This window comes from Pungitius pungitius, chromosome 19 (genome assembly GCF_949316345.1).
Source record: "Pungitius pungitius chromosome 19, fPunPun2.1, whole genome shotgun sequence".
Taxonomy (NCBI): Eukaryota; Metazoa; Chordata; class Actinopteri; order Perciformes; family Gasterosteidae; genus Pungitius; species Pungitius pungitius.
In genome coordinates this window covers 410001-427776 of record NC_084918.1, presented here as the reverse complement: position 1 = coordinate 427776, position 17776 = coordinate 410001, and the positions used below count along the sequence as shown (strand labels likewise).

At 46.5% G+C, this 17776-nt stretch overlaps 3 protein-coding genes across 4 annotated transcripts in view; 1 reads left to right on the top strand and 2 right to left on the bottom strand.

Moving 5' to 3' along the window:
* The first annotated feature begins 408 nt into the window (after positions 1–408).
* Positions 409–5541, top strand: hus1 (HUS1 checkpoint clamp component). 2 transcript variants are annotated; one of them, XR_009942736.1, is made up of 8 exons: positions 409–622; positions 1814–1941; positions 2192–2368; positions 2436–2543; positions 2620–2794; positions 2889–3023; positions 3114–3280; positions 5002–5541. XR_009942736.1 is itself a non-coding variant. In XM_037456329.2 (7 exons), the coding sequence occupies exons 1-7, from the start codon at positions 571–573 to the stop codon at positions 3194–3196; spliced, it is 858 nt and encodes a 285-aa protein (XP_037312226.1). In that variant the 5' UTR covers positions 409–570; the 3' UTR covers positions 3197–3760. The 2 variants fall into 2 exon arrangements, 1 of the variants encoding a protein (XP_037312226.1); XM_037456329.2 differs by lacking the exon at positions 5002–5541 and having other exon boundaries at positions 3114–3760.
* A 1758-nt stretch (positions 5542–7299) lies between these two features.
* Positions 7300–11730, bottom strand: cavin4b (caveolae associated protein 4b). Its single transcript, XM_037456326.2, has 2 exons — positions 11051–11730; positions 7300–8690 (listed from the first exon to the last, which is right to left on the bottom strand). Exons 1-2 carry the CDS (start codon positions 11411–11413, stop codon positions 8118–8120), a joined length of 936 nt encoding a protein of 311 aa, XP_037312223.1. The 5' UTR covers positions 11414–11730; the 3' UTR covers positions 7300–8117.
* A 589-nt stretch (positions 11731–12319) lies between these two features.
* The window catches only part of LOC119198806 (tomoregulin-1-like), a 7002-nt gene continuing 1545 nt past the window's right edge, over positions 12320–17776 (bottom strand). Inside the window, exons 2-10 of the mRNA XM_037456325.2 lie at positions 16410–16519; positions 16112–16241; positions 15966–15992; positions 15788–15878; positions 15454–15602; positions 15006–15053; positions 14807–14912; positions 14326–14487; positions 12320–13512 (exon numbers count right to left, since the gene is read on the bottom strand). Coding sequence (XP_037312222.1) covers positions 13428–13512; positions 14326–14487; positions 14807–14912; positions 15006–15053; positions 15454–15602; positions 15788–15878; positions 15966–15992; positions 16112–16241; positions 16410–16519 — 908 coding nt within the window. The 3' untranslated portion in view covers positions 12320–13427. The remainder of the gene's footprint in view (positions 13513–14325; positions 14488–14806; positions 14913–15005; positions 15054–15453; positions 15603–15787; positions 15879–15965; positions 15993–16111; positions 16242–16409; positions 16520–17776) is intronic.

Genomic DNA, 17776 nt, shown 5'->3' with positions numbered 1-17776 from the left:
AAGATTAATATTATTTACAGGTATTGTTCTCATTGAAACATTAACAGCAGCTTAAATACTAGTTAAAAATAAAAGTTGATTTGGATTCATGTAAATATATTAACACAATGAACGTTTTAAGCAGAGTTTGTAAAAACTTTACTGTGGGAAAGCAACTAAAGTACAATTCTGAGGTACTGTAAGTGCTTTAATTTCCGTTTTTTGAAAACCTGTCTTTATTTAATTTATTAAATCAATTAATAGAATTTTTTGAAGAGGAGGATGCAGATTCCTGCCGTAAAAGTCTTAAAATGCAATGTAGTACAATATAACATAATAACATAATATAATGTGATCCAATATAACATAACATCATAAAATATATCATTTGTATTTTATATTTATTTATATAATTATTATTGTCGGATTCAGTTCCCTTCTGAAACGGAACTGTTGTCCTCGGCTTCTGTTTCCGCCGGACGTCACACACGGACGGACATCTTCGAGGCGCGGTGCTTAAACAGAAGCTACTCGCGCGAAGCTGAACCCGTCTTATCTACGTCACAGGCAGACTCTACGTCACAACTCGACATGAAGTTTCGAGGGAAGATCGTAGACGTCGCGTGCCTCCACCACTTTACCCGTGAGTCACCGCGGCTTTTCTGAACGCGAGCTAACGATGCTAACCGCTTAGCATGCACCGGAAGTTCGCCGCGGCAGCATTACAAAGCAACACGAGTGTAAATAAACCGCTCCGTCCGGAGCTTCGTTGGTTTCTTTGTTGCTTCTGTTGTGAATATTCTAGTGATGTCAAAGTGAAGCTTTTCAGCCAATTGTATGAAAAAAGGTTCATTGATTCAATGCATCGCAAACTCTATGCTGACCTCTGCTGTTCAATACGTGTAGTGCACGTTTCAAATACACTACCAATATCATTTGGCCCAGTCTCTGTGGGTTGAACATGATTATGAAAGGTTGGACCAATAAATCATTAATAAATACATGGATTCATATATGAATACAACTATTGTTATTCAGGTTTGAATTGTGTCCTTGTTTGTGTATTTCAATTCTCTGTATATTGGGAAGAAGTAGAACAGACACTTATCTATGTGTCTTTCTGCATGTATGTTCTTGATCATAGTAGCAGAATGATTAATAGAATATATATATATATATATATATATATATATATATTAGTTATATGTAAGCAATATAATTTAAAATACCTACTTCCTACTGCATGTGCAGTTCATGGCAGTCACAGGGACTTATGTGGGAAGTGATTTACAGAGGAAAGGTCCAGGTTTGTTATGACAGGATATTGAGGTGCTTGTGAACACATGGGATGGCGCATGAAATTATTGATTTTTATTGAGATGTAATAAACATCCATAATTAATTAATATTTACAGAATACAACCTTGTTAGAGGAAATCAAACTGAAGTGCCTCTTTGCCACAGGTTCCATTGTAAATTTGCTCTTTGCTACTCACAACAACACTGACTTTGAGTCAGACAGACGAGCCTGAACCCTGTTTCGCACCCATTTGAATCAAATCGAAGCGGTCACGTGACTGCGCGCCGGAACGAAGCTTCGGACGTCACTGATCACGTGATCAGCAGCGAACGAACCAAGCACCGATACGTTTGCTTCACCTTGCACTGGTTTTATATTTCGACACAAGCTTCGAAGCAGGAGAGCACCAACCTTTGACTTTATCGTTTCTATACTTTAATGCATCTTCTTGAAGGTCTTTTGGGACCAAATGGAGGAAGCTGCTGAAGCGGGAGCTGGACTCCAAATGAAGCTTAAACATCTCCTCCTCCCCAGGTGTGGTGACCACCATCTGGAAGCTGACGAAGGTGTGCGTCCTGCGGCTGACCCCCGACCACCTGTTCTTCGTCCTGTCGGGTAAAGTGGCCCATGGGGGCGTCGGCTTGTGGTGCGAGTTGTCTCAGGTAGGAGCAGTGATTTGTGTGTCTGAGACTCACCTTGTTGCATCGACTTTCTTCTTCTGGCCGCCTGAAGATTAAAGACGTTGAATGTGGCGCTTCTTCTCATCTGAGGAGCAGGAGAGCTTCTGAAATGAAGCTCCTTGGATTTTTCCTGAGGGGAGTAAACTGAAACCGCCCGCTGTTGGTGTGTCCTTCCTTCCTCCCTTCCTTCCTCCCTTCCTTCCTTCCTCCCTTCCTTTCTCCCTCCCTGCAGGCCAACTTCTTCGATGAGTACCAGATGGAGGGCGTGTCCTCTGAGGACAATGAGATCTGTCTGGAGGTGATGCCAGAGAACCTGTCCAGAGCCCTGAAGACGGTCCAAAGTGCCAAGACTGTGAAGATCAAACTGACCAAGAAGCACTGCCCCTGCCTGACCATCACCGCCGAGCTGGTGAGACACCCTCAGAGGGGGGGGGCTTTGTGCAGGCTCAGACCTTAACGCAGACTGTCCCGTCCAGCCCTCCATGTCCAGTCTCAGTCGGGTGGTCACTCACGACGTCCCGGTGGACGTGGTCCCGCGGAGGCTCTGGCACGAGTTCAAAGAACCCGGCATGCCGGACTTCCATGTGAGTGAGGTCTTCTCTCCCCGTCGGTTGTCCCTGGTTACGAGCCGAGAATCAGTGCGTCCGTCCCTCCCTGCAGGTCAGCATCTACCTGCCGCCTCTGAAGACCATGAAGAACGTTGTGGACAGGATGAAGAACCTCTCCAACTTCCTGGTGATGGAGGCCAACCTGAGCGGAGAGATGAACCTGAAGATTGAGACCGATCTGGTTTCTGTCACCACTCACTTCAAAGACCTGGGGAACCCTCCGTGGGGTAAGAGCAACGTTCATGGTCCCCAGAGGATCAAACCCACTCATGTACATCTCCTCACACTCTACTTGTGTCCCCCCCTCCCTCCCTCCCCCAGGGGATGATGCTTCCCAGGATGCAGGCCCCTCTCCGAGCAGGGACCCCGAGGCCATGGTCCAGGCCCGGGTGGACATCCGGAAGCTGCAGCAGTTCCTGGTAGGACAGCAGGTCAACCCCAGCAAGGCCATGTGCAGTAAGTCCGTACACAACGAGTGAAGAAGACCCCCCCCCCCCCCCCCCCCCCGATCCCAAAAGGAGTCTCATCTCGATGTCGTCCCCTCAGATATCGTCCAGGACCGCGTGGTGCACCTGATCCTGCTGCATGAAGACGTGTCGCTGCAGTACTTCATCCCCGCTGTGGCGTAGACGCTCCGCTGGACGCTTTCTGCTGCTTGTGACTTGGGGGGGGGGTCAAAGACAGGGGCGTGCAGCTTGGTTTTCCTCACAAAGGTTTGTCTTCTAGGTGGATCCCACGAGACAAAGACTCACGTCTAGGTGTCCCCCCCTTTAATGGGACTGGTTCCAGGTCCTCAGGAAGGACGACTAGCTCACGTTGTTATTGGTATTAAATGTGTTTTTAAGAACGTTTTTATTTATTCTTTCCATTCTTTTAGAGTCAAACAGACCATAAAACAGGGATGCTTAAGGGCGGGGCTACACTCTGATTGACAGGTCTCAAATCGACCTTAACGCAGGGGTGCTTTATGGTAGGACCTTTCACAAATATATAAATGTGTATATATATTGATTAGATTTTTGATTAAAAAAATCTTTTTGACTTTTTTCACAATATTTCTTTTTCCCATGACATGACTGGAATGATCTTAGATGGAGCAACCTACACGTCCCTGTCACTAATGCCAAATGCCCCAAATTTCTGTACTTTAAACCTTATCTGGGTTCAACCCTCAAGGGACATGCTGGCTCTTCCTAAATCCTTTTTTCGTTTTGGGTAACTGACATTTATAAAAAATCCTAATGGGATATTGCCCCAGAGACGGATTGGTGCATCTTGGAGGATCAACCATGCTATTAATCCTTCCTGCATTGGTAAAGGCACAAGTGAGTTGAATTTGAATGTAACAGAGAATTGGAGGGTGGATGCACTAAAAAGGGTAAACAAATCTACACCCTGTGCCAGACTGTCAGTTTAAGGTTGTCCACAGGATGCCCTGAAGTAGACAAACATGTGATTGTCTTGAAAAATGCCCTCAGAGGCTGTAATAAGTTTCATGTCAGTGTGACCACTGAATGAGACACATCTGCTCATCTTTACTGACTCATCCGGCCTTCTCTCCCGTCAAAAAGGTGGAACCCTATAGGCTACGTAGCATGGCTAATAAGTGCTAAAGCAAAGCAATTAACATCAAATTCAATTCATCATTCAAAAGATTCTTCATCATTCTTGACAATGCCATCATAACTCAAGTGAACGCGCCTTGTGTTTCTGCATAACCCCCAGGGTTCACTTCTCTGAAACAACCAGTGGGGACAATGCCCCCACTACTACCTCCGCGGTAGTGCGCTCAAGACTTGGAACGAGCGGGATTTGAACCCACTGGCAGTGCGCACAGAGGCTTGTGGGCTCTAGCTTGCACCCCTACACTACCAGTCCTGGTCACATTTTGCCAATTTTGATTCTCCTATTTAACCTTGAGCATGTGAGTTAAACTTTAAAACTCTTTTAAATGCTATTTCCACATCTGGGCTTGAACCCACAAACTTCAAGTGCAGTGCAGGGGCTTATGTCAAGCAGCTCTTCCGCTGTACTACTTCACCACACACTAACCAGCCCTTTGTTTGTTGTATTTAACCTTGAGATTGCTACTCAAACCTGAAGCAAAGCCAAAGGCTCAAACCCAAGACTGGGCTTGAACCCACAACCTATAGAGTAAGGACATTAGCTCCTCAGCTCTTGTGCTGCACTACCTCACCATGCACCAATTAAATTGTTGTTTCTCATATTTAACCTTGAGACTGCTACTCAAACCTCAAAACTCTTTCAAAGCAAAAGCGATGTCTGCATGAAGGGGCATGAACCCACAACCTCAGACAGCAGGTTGGAGCCTGCAGCCCTTCAGTTGTTCCCTTGTGCTATTCAAGCACATGCCTCATTGCGTCCATTTCTCATATTAGACCATGGGATTGTTTACTAAACCTAAAGTTTACAGTTTGAAGCCCTGACTGCAACCAAACCCTCCTTCTGAGAGCAGGTTTGAACTGAGGATCCTCCACACTTCAGCCTTCCTGCTATCTCCCTGCACTGTTCCACCACACACCTGTTGATGCTTTTGAATCCAACCTCAATTCTCATAGATTCTCAGGCTGGAATCCACAACCGTTCCATACGGTTATAATAGAATTGCAGGTCAAGTAAAGTCATATAATGTCATTTCTAATAAAGCCCTAGTTGATTTCACTACTTTTATGCTGTGATCCTTATTTCACTTTTTTCGACATGTGTGCTGATGCCCGCGTGTGAATTGAGAGGATCCATACCGACTCCCCTATGGAGCTAAACCAGTCTGAGGGTCCTCCTCAGCTGAGTGGAGAATAAATCCCCGAAGAAATAAACACGTTTGACACACGGCACCTTGAGGAGAGAGAATCAAATCCCAAATGTGGATCAGGAAGGTCAGCTTTGATTCCACTAGAGACACCAGAACTCACCATGATTCACAGTGTCACTGTTTGTTTAATTTAAAATTAGGGCCGGGACTTAAGCGCGTTAATTACGATTCAACCAGATGACTGGTTTAAGGACCAGGGTAACTAAGTCCACGTCTGAAAAAATAACCTAAATGTACTTGAAAGCATTGGTCTACTTAAAAAAACATAGTTTACAGAAGGTCTACCTACCTATAGGCTACCTGAATTTCTGAAAGTACTATATTTCTAAATATGCTATTTCTACACTTGTCTGCTGGAATTGGTTGAACAAAAATAAAAATCCATGTGAAAAAAATTACTTCTCACTGTTCTCAGGTCAAATATTTATGCAATTAATTTCGATTATATCGATCAATATTGATGTATGCATTTTTTATTTTCCCCGTGATATTTCTAGACACACCGACTTTTGACCTTTTTTAAAAACGTAAACAGAATGTTTGTCACACGATGCGTTCAGGGACTGTTGGCAATTATATTATTTTTTCAGTTCCTGGTGGTTTTGTGATTCAGAAGGTTGAAAGCAGCAATTATTCTTATATTGAAGTTTGATAATTGTTCTGTTTTATCCACATGTTAAAAAATAAAATATATATGTATAGATGTTTAGTCTATAAATATACATGTTTCTTTTTTTTCATCAGAAAGCCTCTAATCGACCTTCAAGTGTCCAATGTATCATTAATTATAGTGTTGTGACGAAGTGAAGCACACACACACACACACACCTCCTATTAGTGTGTGTGTGGGAAACTCCCTTCTCATTTTATCACACTACAGCCATGAGCTGTTTTTAGAAGTGTGTGTGTGTGTGTGTGTGTGTGTGTGTGTCTGTGTGTGTGTGTGTGTATCATCTGCTGATTTATGGGTACATATTTAGCTCTCACACACCTGTCGTTCTCTTTGTTTACCTTTGTGGCCCCGTGTTTATGGTCACAAGGCTATGAATTGTGGGTAATTCAGTAAGGGACAGAGAACCTGACTGAGACATCAAGATCAATGTAATCACTACTGATTAGTAATAAGGGATCATTCATCACTCATTCACCACTCATCCATCACCCAATATTTCACTCATTCACCACCCATTCATCACTCATCCTTCACTCATTCACCACCCATCAATCATCCATCACCCATTCACCACTCATCCACGCATTCACCACTCATCCTTCACCCATCCATCACTCATTCATCACCTCCCTCCCTGTCTCAGGTGCGTTCCAGACGGAGAGGCCGATTGGGGACATCCTGCTGTCCTCTGGCTTCCTGCCCCCCCTGGTCCCCCCTGGTCCCCCCCTGGTCCCCCCCAGGTCACCTGCTGGTGGAGCTCTGGAGGAAAGAGATGGGTTAGAAGCTCCTCCCCTTTGTCCCCCCTCAGTTAGAATCTCTCCTTTTCAATTGGCTGTTAATGCAAAACAAAGTGATGTTCATTCATTTCAGATAAATAATGTGGTTTGTTGCTTTACGTTCTCTTTAAATCCAGATTATTCTCTCTTACTCGTGTTGGTGAATTGGCTGATAAATGATAAACAAATCATGTAACCTTAATGTAACCTCACCTTTTATATTTGTATAATTATCAATAAAATTGTATCTCTTCCCTTAAAACACATTTAAATGTTTCTGGATTGATCTCAGGAGTCAAATACTGTACAGATTCAGGAATAAATCCATCAATCCATTTCGCTGCTGAAGTGACGCTTTTAAATAATCATGAATTTATCAAACAGTGTTTCCTTCATTTATATCAGTGAAGCTGTGAATTCATCTCTGAATATTTAAGAACATCACGTAGGTCACAGAAGTCAACTTTTATTTTTATGTGACAATCCCACACAAACCGGCAGCTCTTACCGCCATGAGCTAACTAATGCTAACCAACGCTAACCAACGCAAACCAATGCTAACCAACGCTAAAAACAAACAATGTCCTAGTCACAAGAAAACTGCTTTATGTTCAGCTTAATGACATCAAATATTACAATGTTTAACTATGACTATTTAAATTTAAATACCTTTAAAAATAAAATAAATGCCTCTCAACATGGCTGCTAGCGCTAATTAGCTGTTTGCTCACTGTGTCTCAGCTTAAAGTTTCTCAATGTAAACATTTAAAAACTCTGGCCTGAGGTGTTTTTTGTCCTAAACAAACACATTCTGACATACATACATAAATTATTCTCATGACGTGTGATTACTTTTCTTCTTCTTCTTCTTCTCCTTCTTCGACCCACATGAAGGTTGGAACTAATTCCTCCTTAAACTCAGCAGCAACCCAATTAGCTTTTCTTCATTCTGCGACATCTTCAAAGTTTCCCAAAATTTGCTGGACAATTAAAAGGAGACACGGTTTCTGTTAAGTCCACTTTATTCAAGTCGATCCTCAGGGACAGTTTGTAACCTTTGAACTTTAATCATTGAGCCTCTCAACGCGTTTGTTCTTCTATCTCCTGATTGGACATCCAGAACTCACGATAACTGCGCTGATTTGAGGAACCCGCTCGGGTTCAGAAACTTCCCTCGACAACCCCCCCCCCCCCCCAATGTCAATCTTCACCTCCTCCAGCTCCTCCCCCTTTTCTGGCCTCGGAGGCCACAGAAACGGGCCCAGATCTTACGACAGCTGCTTCATGTCGTACATCGGCACCTCGGACTCGTCCGCCTTGGCCTCCTCGGCGGCCGCCTTGCTGGCGTCGGCGCCGCCCTTGCGACCTTTGGGCGGAGGGACGGGCGCGGCCCCCTCGGCGCCGCCCTCGGCCCCCTCCTGCCCCTCCGCCACAGTCCTCTCCTTCTTCAGGTTCAGCTTGGCCGGGACACTCTTGCTGATGGTCTCCTTCAGCCTCTCGCCCGACTGCTTCAGCCTCTCGCCCGACTGCCGGATCTTCTCGCGCCTCTCGGCCGTCACGATGCGCTCGCCGAACTTGTTGACCTTGGTGCCCAGGTTCTCGCGGGTCTTGCTCATGTTCTCCCTGGAGAACGTGGCCTTGAAGCTCTCGATGCGCGTCAGCCCCGTCTTCTTGGCCCGGCCGGCCGCCGAGGAGTCGGCCTCCTCCACCACCATGTACTCCTCATCCGAATCCGGAGGCAGCTCGAAGTTGTCCGGCTCCACCTCGGGTCGGGCGCCGGCGCTGCCGCTGGGTTCTGCTGGCTCATTCCCCGGTGCGACGGCCTTCACCTCCTGGTCGCCCTGAGGGAGGAGAAGAAACCGGGAGGACCCGGGAGAACATCAGGATCACGTGACAGACTCAAACGAACTGTGGATGGCAGGCGAGACTCAGTCCGGAGTTAAAGTGTGTCACGGAGACTCGTTCCTGCCGCCGCAAATAACTGCAGCACCTGTTTCTGCAGCCGAGCGCCGGGCTGCAGGAGCTAAACTTATCCGCTGGATCGCTTTCAGCGGAATGCAGGAGGTGGACCCGACTCATTCATACTGGGAGCCGACCAGTACAACGTGGACATGGACATGGATCACCATGAACCGGAGACAGTGGGGACAAACCGCAGGACAACCAGGATGCAGCATATTTAGGGTTAAATCTGAGCTATTCAAACATACAATTCAAATCAATTCATTTTATTTTGTAAAGCCCAAAATCACAAATCTTCCTCAGAGGGCTTTTCATCTGTGGTTGATTTTAGTGAATGGAATGAAAGTTTATTGTCTGATGTGAAGAACTCACCAGTTAGTGTTTGATCAGTCAGCTGCCGATCAGCAGGCTTCACTTGTTAAAACAAACAAATAACCCCAACCCCAACCAATCAATACCAGGATATACACGTACTGCGCTGTTACTTTATACAATAATCTGATACCAGATCAGTTTAGGACTCAATCAGAACCCTTGAAAATACTTTATAACTTCTCCAGGTATTTAAAAGCTGTGCTCCTGATCAATTCATTTCCAGTTAACACGGTTTATTCCCAGCAAAGTGTCACTTTATTCATGGTGGAACCAACGTTTTCAGTCCCGGGTTCCTCACGATGTTCACATGAAGAAAGCGACATCAGTGATGAACATGACTCATCCCTCAATGTTCAGGATCTTGGACTTCTGATTGTCTCTGATAAGTGATCAAGTTATTTGAGTTGGTTTCACTGGATCCCTCAATCACAAGAAGTTTTTCTTTCAAAAATCACAGCGGCAGGGTCAAAGGTCGTGAGCCCCCCATATCCCGTGACATCACTTGCGTTGGACGGAATCGGCCAGCGGCGGCGGCCCGTTAGCAGCTAGCGGAATACTTCAGAACCGGCAGATGTTGGAGGGGTCCGGATGGGAGCGGACGCCTTTATTAGGAGACGGTGGAGGCTCAGAATAACCGCCAGCTGGCACCGTCACTCACACAAGAGAAAGCACGTAGCTCCGGCGCTAACGCACTCAAATCTGCTTTATTTGTGGGGTAAAGGGTAGAAATCTGAATTTCCAGCCTTCTGATATCAAAGACTTTTCCATCTGCGCCTCCATCCCAACAGACATCAACGTGACGTCCTGCCATGAAGCAGCTGAAGGTTTGACCTCACGCACCCCCTCCGTCACGGAGTCCACCCCCCCCCCCGAGAGGCCCGCCGCCAGCTGGTCAACCAGCAGATTTACGAGTGTCAGAACTTAGTGTACGAGCATGCTAGCATGCTAATGTTTAGATTATGCACTTAGCATGCTAACGAAACGTAGCACACACAGCTAGCAGTTCTTTGTATTTGGCGTCTTTAATCTATTTAATCTAAATACGCTCGTCTTCGACTAACCGCAGAACAGAGTCCTAACTCGAAAAATATAGACGATGAAAACAGGGAAAAGCTTTGCCACGCTGTTAGATTAAAGATGTGTCTGCAGCATGAAGCTAAATCCCTGCACATACGTGAGAGCTGTGGATGGAGGGTGTAACCTTTCAGCATACTGACGTCTATCCAGGGCTAAAATAACCAGCTCTCCATCCCGCCAGCAGCTGCTAACTGTGAAGGCCAAAGAGGTAAAACGAAGCCGGCTGTGTGTGTTGCTATTTCAAACTGAGATGTTCGTTGACTAATTCATTTTGTTAACGTTGAAGGAACCCGGAGACTTCTCTGGGACCTCGAGGCGCTTTGGACCAGCTCAATCAGCAGATCCAGTATCCGTTAGCTGGATGTTAAGAATCAACATCTTATGGTCACAAGTTCTTATCATGTTCCAGTCATTGAAGATCACTAGAAATCTGCCTCCAGATGTTATATATCTCTAAACATCTACTGGAACTGATCATTCAATTTAGACCCCAGACCAGATGTTAAAGGTCCTTTATGAGTCGCTCCGTTCTTCTCTCAACAGAAGACCAGCTTCAGTCTGATCAGATCAGGGGGCAGAGGGCTTATTTGATGTTGAGTTCTGGCGCTCGGGTCTCTTTCAGATCGGCTAGATTGAATTGAAGTTTGTGGGTTTCAGGTTCTCCGCGGGAACCAGCGCTGCTTCTGTGGACCGGAAGTCCTCAGAGCATTACAAGCTATTCAAGAAGAGAATCAACCTCCTCCTGCCCGATACAAGAAGATCTACATCCCCGGGCCGTGAGTCTCACCTGATAGATGACCACCCTGAACTTGTTCTTTGCAAGGAGGTCTCCCTGGGTGGCCTCCACCTTCTTCACCCTCAGGTTCTGGTTCTCCACGCGCACCCTGACGTCCTTGATGTGGCGGCTGACCTTGCGCGTCTTCTCCAGCAGCCGGTCGACGGTGGAGCTGGTGTTGGCGTGGTCGGCGGTCAGCTTGACCACGTCCGTCTGGATGGTCTTCACCGTGCTCTCTAGCTCCAGCTGACGCTCCTCCATGCGCTGCTGCGTGGTCTGCACGCTGTCCATGAGGCCCGCCACGCGCTCCAGCAGCGCCATGATGCTCCCCACGTCCTCCCCGCCGCCCGCCGCCACGCCCTGTTTGTCCGCCATGTTCGCTGGTCACTCGGAACCCAGAGAACCCGAGCGTAGAAAGGAAGAAGGGAGGAGGAAGAGGAGGGTGGACGAGGAGAACGGCTGTTTCTTTGAGGGAAGTAAAGAAGTTCAAAGCCACGGTGAGGAGGAGGAGGAGGAGAAGGAGGAGAAGAAGGAGGGTGGAGGCATCGGCTGATCCAAGCAAAGATAACGAGGAGGAGTGAAGAGGAACAGAAGCCTCCGGTGAGAGAGAAGAAGAGAAAAGGAGGAGGACAGGAGGACCGGACCCCTCTGCCACTGACCCTGGAACTGGTCCGACCAGCTGGGAGACTCCACCCTGCTGGGAGGGGGAGGGAAGGGGGAGGGAAGGGGGCGGGGCTAAGAGGAGAGCTGAGACAATACGCATGTATATCAAAATAAATCTCCTGAAGGATCTCCTTCCAGCCGGATCATTTCAGAGGTCGTGTCCCACTGGAGGAGCTCTGAGGAGCTCTGAACCCAATCAGACGTCAGAGAACTTCATCATGGAAATGGATACGACAGGAATGCTGCTGAGGGACACGGAGCTCCTCTGTGTTCTCTGCTGCTAAAAATACATCGTGGGTAAAGTGACTCCCTGCTCCTCTTTGGGAGGGGAGTGTATTAAAAGGAATGAACCCCCCAGCTACTCCTCCATCAGCCACCACCTTAATCTCTCCCCCCAGCTGTGGACCTCCTGCTGGTCTGAAGGTGAGGCTCTTCAAGCATCAATCCCTAGATACATTTAGGTTCGGACAGCGGTTAACGTGTGCGTGTATTGACTTTAAGACTTTTAATAAGATCATGAATAAAACGATGTGAGATCTGTTTTCATCTCGTGGGGCCTCAGAACTTTGTAAGAACAACGAGAGCTTTGCTTCCTGTGAGAAGAGACGACGCGTCGGCTTCAAACATCATCATTTAATTCTGGTTCCACTACAGCACGAAACAACGAGTTCACGGGTTCATGCAACATCTACGGTGGAGCCGGGGGGGTCCCTCAGGGGGGGGGTTCCCCGGTTCCCTCACTCCGGCCCACAGAGTCTACTCCTTCTACCACAAAGATGGACACTCGTACCATCGTCACAAACCGGACTTAAAAAGGAACAAAGTCGACTAAACAGAAACAGTTAAAATCATGGTCAGAACCGTGGTCCATTTGGAGTAAAATAACATCGACCTTTTACCCTTTAGACAGTAGAAAAAACAGCATTTTGGTTTTCTTTGTAACAAAATACAAAAACAAGAAATAAAGTAGATCTGATTTTACATGACAAGAGGATTGTGACCCTGTGGGGGGGGGCAGCTGTGTGTGTGTGTGGGGGGGGGGGGGGGCAGCTGTGGAGGGGGCAGAGCGCCCTCTGGAGCACAAAGGCTTTTCTTACACAAAGTAAACAGAAGAAAGAAAAGCTTCAACTATGGAAGCAAACTGTCATTGGATTAAATTGATTTATATTTCTAATTTCATTTTAAAAATCACAAGTGTTTTTTGGCTCAAAAAACATCTTAAAATTGTTTTCAAACCCTCAAACTTTAACTTTTAGTCACAAAAAGATTGAATTAATCTTTTCATTCTTAAAGATACCTGAAGTCAAACTTTTGAAAATTGCAACGCTTCCGTTCTATAGTTTTCAAAGTAAAATATGACAGTAAATATTCAATAGTTACAACTTCCACATAAACAGGGTTCCTTCAAAATAAAGCTCCAACAAAGCAGGAGCATGTCGGTGCGTCCCACGGGGTCAGAAAAAAATACGATCAGATAAATACGGAGGATCCACAGTGAGTCCCAGAGGATGGAATCGCCACGGCAACACCAACCAGGCGGTAAACAAAAACAACCCAAAAATGGAGCAAAATATAAAAAATAAGGCCCCTTAAGGAATTCCAAACTATTCTTGATGAAGGGAGGGGAGAAAAGAGGCACCAAAAAGTCGAGATATCAAAAATGCGTCTGTCTGTGGAAGGAAAACGTTCCCTCGTGTTTCATAAAAAGGTGGAGCGGGTGGAGCAGCTACATCATCCTGGAGGACGTTCCTGAAGGGAAGTGACCGAGGTGCTGCTTCTGCCTCCGACCGCGCTTCGTCTTGTTGCACCGCCTGCAGGAAGAACAACACAGGAAGTACATGAGAGGAAGTACACAACCACAGGAAGTACATGAGGGGAAGTACACAACCACAGGAAGTACATGAGAGGAAGTACACAACCACCAGAAGTACATGAGAGGAAGTACACAACCACAGGAAGTACATGAAGGAAAGTACACAACCACAGGAAGTACATGAGGGGAAGTACACAACCACAGGAAGTACATGAAGGGAAGTACACAACCACAGGAAGTACATGAGAGGAAGTACACAACCACAGGAAGTACATGAGGGGAAGTACACAACCACAGGAAGTACATGAGAGGAAGTACACAACCACCAGAAGTACATGAGAGGAAGTACACAACCACAGGAAGTACATGAAGGGAAGTACACAACCACAGGAAGTACATGAGAGGAAGTACACAACCACAGGAAGTACATGAAGGGAAGTACACAACCACAGGAAGTACATGAGGGGAAGTACACAACCACAGGAAGTACATGAGAGGAAGTACACAACCACCAGAAGTACATGAGAGGAAGTACACAACCACAGGAAGTACATGAGGGGAAGTACACAACCACAGGAAGTACATGAGAGGAAGTACACAACCACAGGAAGTACATGAAGGGAAGTACACAACCACAGGAAGTACATGAGGGGAAGTACACAACCACAGGAAGTACATGAGAGGAAGTACACAACCACAGGAAGTACATGAGAGGAAGTACACAACCACCAGAAGTACATGAGAGGAAGTACACAACCACAGGAAGTACATGTATAGTATATACCTGTATGTATGTATGTATGGATATTACCTGGTGAAGCACATGACCACGGCTACGATGACTGCGATCTGAACCGCTCCGATGATGGCGGCGATGAGGACGTAGTGCAGCTTCTGACCACTGGGGACCACGTAGAGGATGTTGAAGTCCAGGAGCTGATCGCACTGAGGGCCCCCGTAGGCCGCCTCACACCTGAGACACACACAGGTGACACAATGACTCACACTACTTTCTCCACATATTAAGTTCTTTTTCCCGATGCTCCTCCATCACTGTGTGGTCCTGATGTTCTCAGGAGCACGTCTCTGGAGACCTTCACACCTTGGAGACCTCCCTGTGTTGCTCCTCCCACCCAGTGTGGGTAGCTCCACTTTGTCAGATTATTTGAAATGTTATAATACGACTTTTTAAAATGAATTTGTTCAATATTTTTATTAGAAATATCAATAATACATATAGTCTTGTGTGAAGGACTGATTGGTTGAAAGTGGGCGGAGCCTTCAGGTGTTACCTGCAGGTGGGAAGGTTGTGCCTCATCTCACATTGGCCGTGTTCACAGAACTGGGCGTAGTCTTCGGGACATGGGGCGGGGCTGTCCACAAACTCCTCCCCCTCACCTGGTTTGGACACAGTTGGAAGAAAAACCAAACTTGCTTCTGATTGGCTGTTACAGAGATACAATGTGGCCGCGGAGGGGGGCGGAGTCTCACCATAGACGTCTGGTTTGGTCTTCATGCTGTCATCCTTCCTACTTTTATCTGAAACCACAGAAGAAGAAAGGAAGGATCATTCAATTATTATTAAAATGTTTAACATTAAACATTACATTCATTTATGCAATAATAACGATACAAGTTATTTTAACAGTTAAGGAGGATTACCTCATTGTATCTTTAAATGAGTCCATTCATCAGTAAACAACATTTACACATCTGCTTCAAAGCTGCAACTAAAACCTTCCGATTCCCTCTCCTCCTCCCTCTCCTCCTCCATCTCCTCCTCCCTCTCCTCCTCCATCTCCTCCTCCATCTCCTCCTCCCTCTCCTCCTCCCTCTCCTCCTCCCTCTACTCCTCCCCAAGCTCCATCTCCTCCTCCTCCTCCCTCTCCTCCTCCTCCTCCTCCTTCCTCTCCTCTTCCTGTGTAGATGTTCCCGTTACCTTGGCAACGGCCCACGTGTTTGATGTCTATCTTCAGCTGCTTGTGGCATGACGCCTCTCTGACGTGACACGGCGTGTTGTACGTCTCGCCGTCTACGCCGCACACCGGGTTGTCGTTGTGGCCGTTACACACAATGTTACACATACAGCTGCACACACACACACACACACACACACAAACACACATCAGAATCGTCTCTATTGTCTGTTATTCACGTTATGTGTAAATTGCTGGCATTGACTTTTATTTTGAAGGTGACAATTCTATTTCTGCTTCTATTTGATTGTGTGTGTGTGTGTGTGTTTGTGTGTGTGTGTGTGTGTGTGTACTAACCCCGTATCCTCAGAGTCTTCATCACATTCAGCTCCAAACTTGCAGTTTCCACATTTGGAGACCTTCTTCCCTCGACCAGAACCGTCATCATCTGTGGAGGCACACAGCATCCATTGGTACAACAACAACAACAACAACAACATCCTTGGTGAGATCTGTACGGATAGAAGCGCTTCACCTCCGTCACCGGATCCTGATGCTCCGTCTGACAGAGAGAGGGAGGGAGGGAGACAGAGACTTTTATTTTGAAAACCCAGACCACAGAGAGAAAGATGTGAGGATGTTCAGGGAGGTGAGCGGATCATGTGATCGCTAGGCGGTTACCGTGGTAACAGGGCCCCTCCGACGCCATGCCGACGGCCCTCTGCTTCTTGCAGGCGGCTCGCCGCAGGAAGCACTCGTTCTGGTAGGTGTCTCCGTTGGAGCCGCACACGGGAACGTACTTCTTATGGCACTGAAGCACAGGGTCAAAGGTCAAAGGGTCCTGAGGGCCGCTGAGTGTTTCCAGAGGACTTCACCCAACCTCTCGATGACGGTGTGTGTGTGTTATTGTGTGTGTGTGTGTGTGTGCGTGTGTGTTATTGTGTGCGTGTGTGTGTGTGTGTGTGTGTGCGTGACTCACGTGGAACTGACACACACACTTGATGTCGGCTCCGTTCTCTCGGCACGTTCCTCCAAAGCGACACGTCATGGCGTCACACACTCGCAGGTCGCTCTTCTTCTCCGCCAGATCTACAACAACAACAACAACACACAGTCAACACAACGAGGGGCGCTGGGTTTCCTCACCCAGTGGAAAACATTCTGTCTCAACTTCATCTGAAAATGTTCAATAGTTTATGTTTAAAGAAGCAGAGACAAAGATCCAGTCACTGGGGTTCATCCTCTGGGGAGCATGAAGACGAGTGTCACGAGAATCCATCCCCCCCCCCCCCCCCCCCACACACACACACACACACACAATAACACACACACACACACACACACACACAGGGTAGTAATTTCCGGTCTGTGAGCCAGCCAATCAGGAGGAGGTAATGACGGGGTCGTGACCCCTCCTCCTCTGTAATCAGTGAATTCCACAGGGTGGTTCCCAGCATGCACCTCTGTCTGTGGTCGTCTTCAGTGACTCGTAAAGTTTATTCATATTCTAAATAAATAGATGATGAGAGAAAAGTAACAATTGTTATTATTATTGTTTAGTAAATAAGATTAAGGTTGAATCCTCCTCCTCTGGAACATCCAGACAGACGGGGGCTTTTGATAACCTCCGTTGCTATGGTTACCCCTGCAGGCTTTTTCACGGGTCCGTGTGGAGCTACGGGACCTGAACCAGAACCACGGTGGTCCATGAAAATGGAACGGCAGTAAGGGGGGAAGGGCGGGGTATGTAGATGTGTACATACATGTAGATGTGTACATACATGTAGATGTACATACATGTAGATGTGTACATACATGTAGATGTGTACATACATGTGGATGTGTACATACATGTAGATGTGTACATACATGTAGATGTACATACATGTAGATGTGTACATACATGTAGATGTGTACATACATGTGGATGTGTACATACATGTGTATGTACATACATGTAGATGTGTACATACACATGTATGTACACATCTACATGTATGTACACATCTACATGTATGTACATACATGTAGATGTGTACATACATGTGGATGTGTACATACATGTGTATGTACATACATGTAGATGTACATACATGTAGATGTGTACATACATGTGGATGTGTACATACATGTAGATGTACATACATGTAGATGTGTACATACATACACGTGTACCAGACTTCTAGCTAGTGAGAAGAGAAACACAACCTCACATCAGAACTGGGGTTTTTAATGGAGGTCAACGGCTCCAAGAAAACACACACACACACACACACACACACACACACACACACACACACACAACCTCGCCCTGGTTATCCAGCCTGTAATTAAGCCTTAAATAGA

What these genes read in the sequence shown, in the direction of transcription:
- hus1 (XM_037456329.2), top strand. Translation starts at nt 571, where the DNA reads ATGAAGTTTCGAGGGAAGATCGTAGACGTCGCGTGCCTCCACCACTTT. An exon ending in GTGCCTCCACCACTTTACCC is followed by an intron (nt 623 to 1,813) that starts GTGAGTCACCGC and finishes CCTCCTCCCCAG; the next exon opens with GTGTGGTGACCACCATCTGG. An exon ending in TGTGGTGCGAGTTGTCTCAG is followed by an intron (nt 1,942 to 2,191) that starts GTAGGAGCAGTG and finishes CCCTCCCTGCAG; the next exon opens with GCCAACTTCTTCGATGAGTA.
- cavin4b (XM_037456326.2), bottom strand. Translation starts at nt 11,413, where the DNA reads ATGGCGGACAAACAGGGCGTGGCGGCGGGCGGCGGGGAGGACGTGGGG. An exon ending in TCAGGGTGGTCATCTATCAG is followed by an intron (nt 8,691 to 11,050) that starts GTGAGACTCACG and finishes CTCCTCCCTCAG; the next exon opens with GGCGACCAGGAGGTGAAGGC.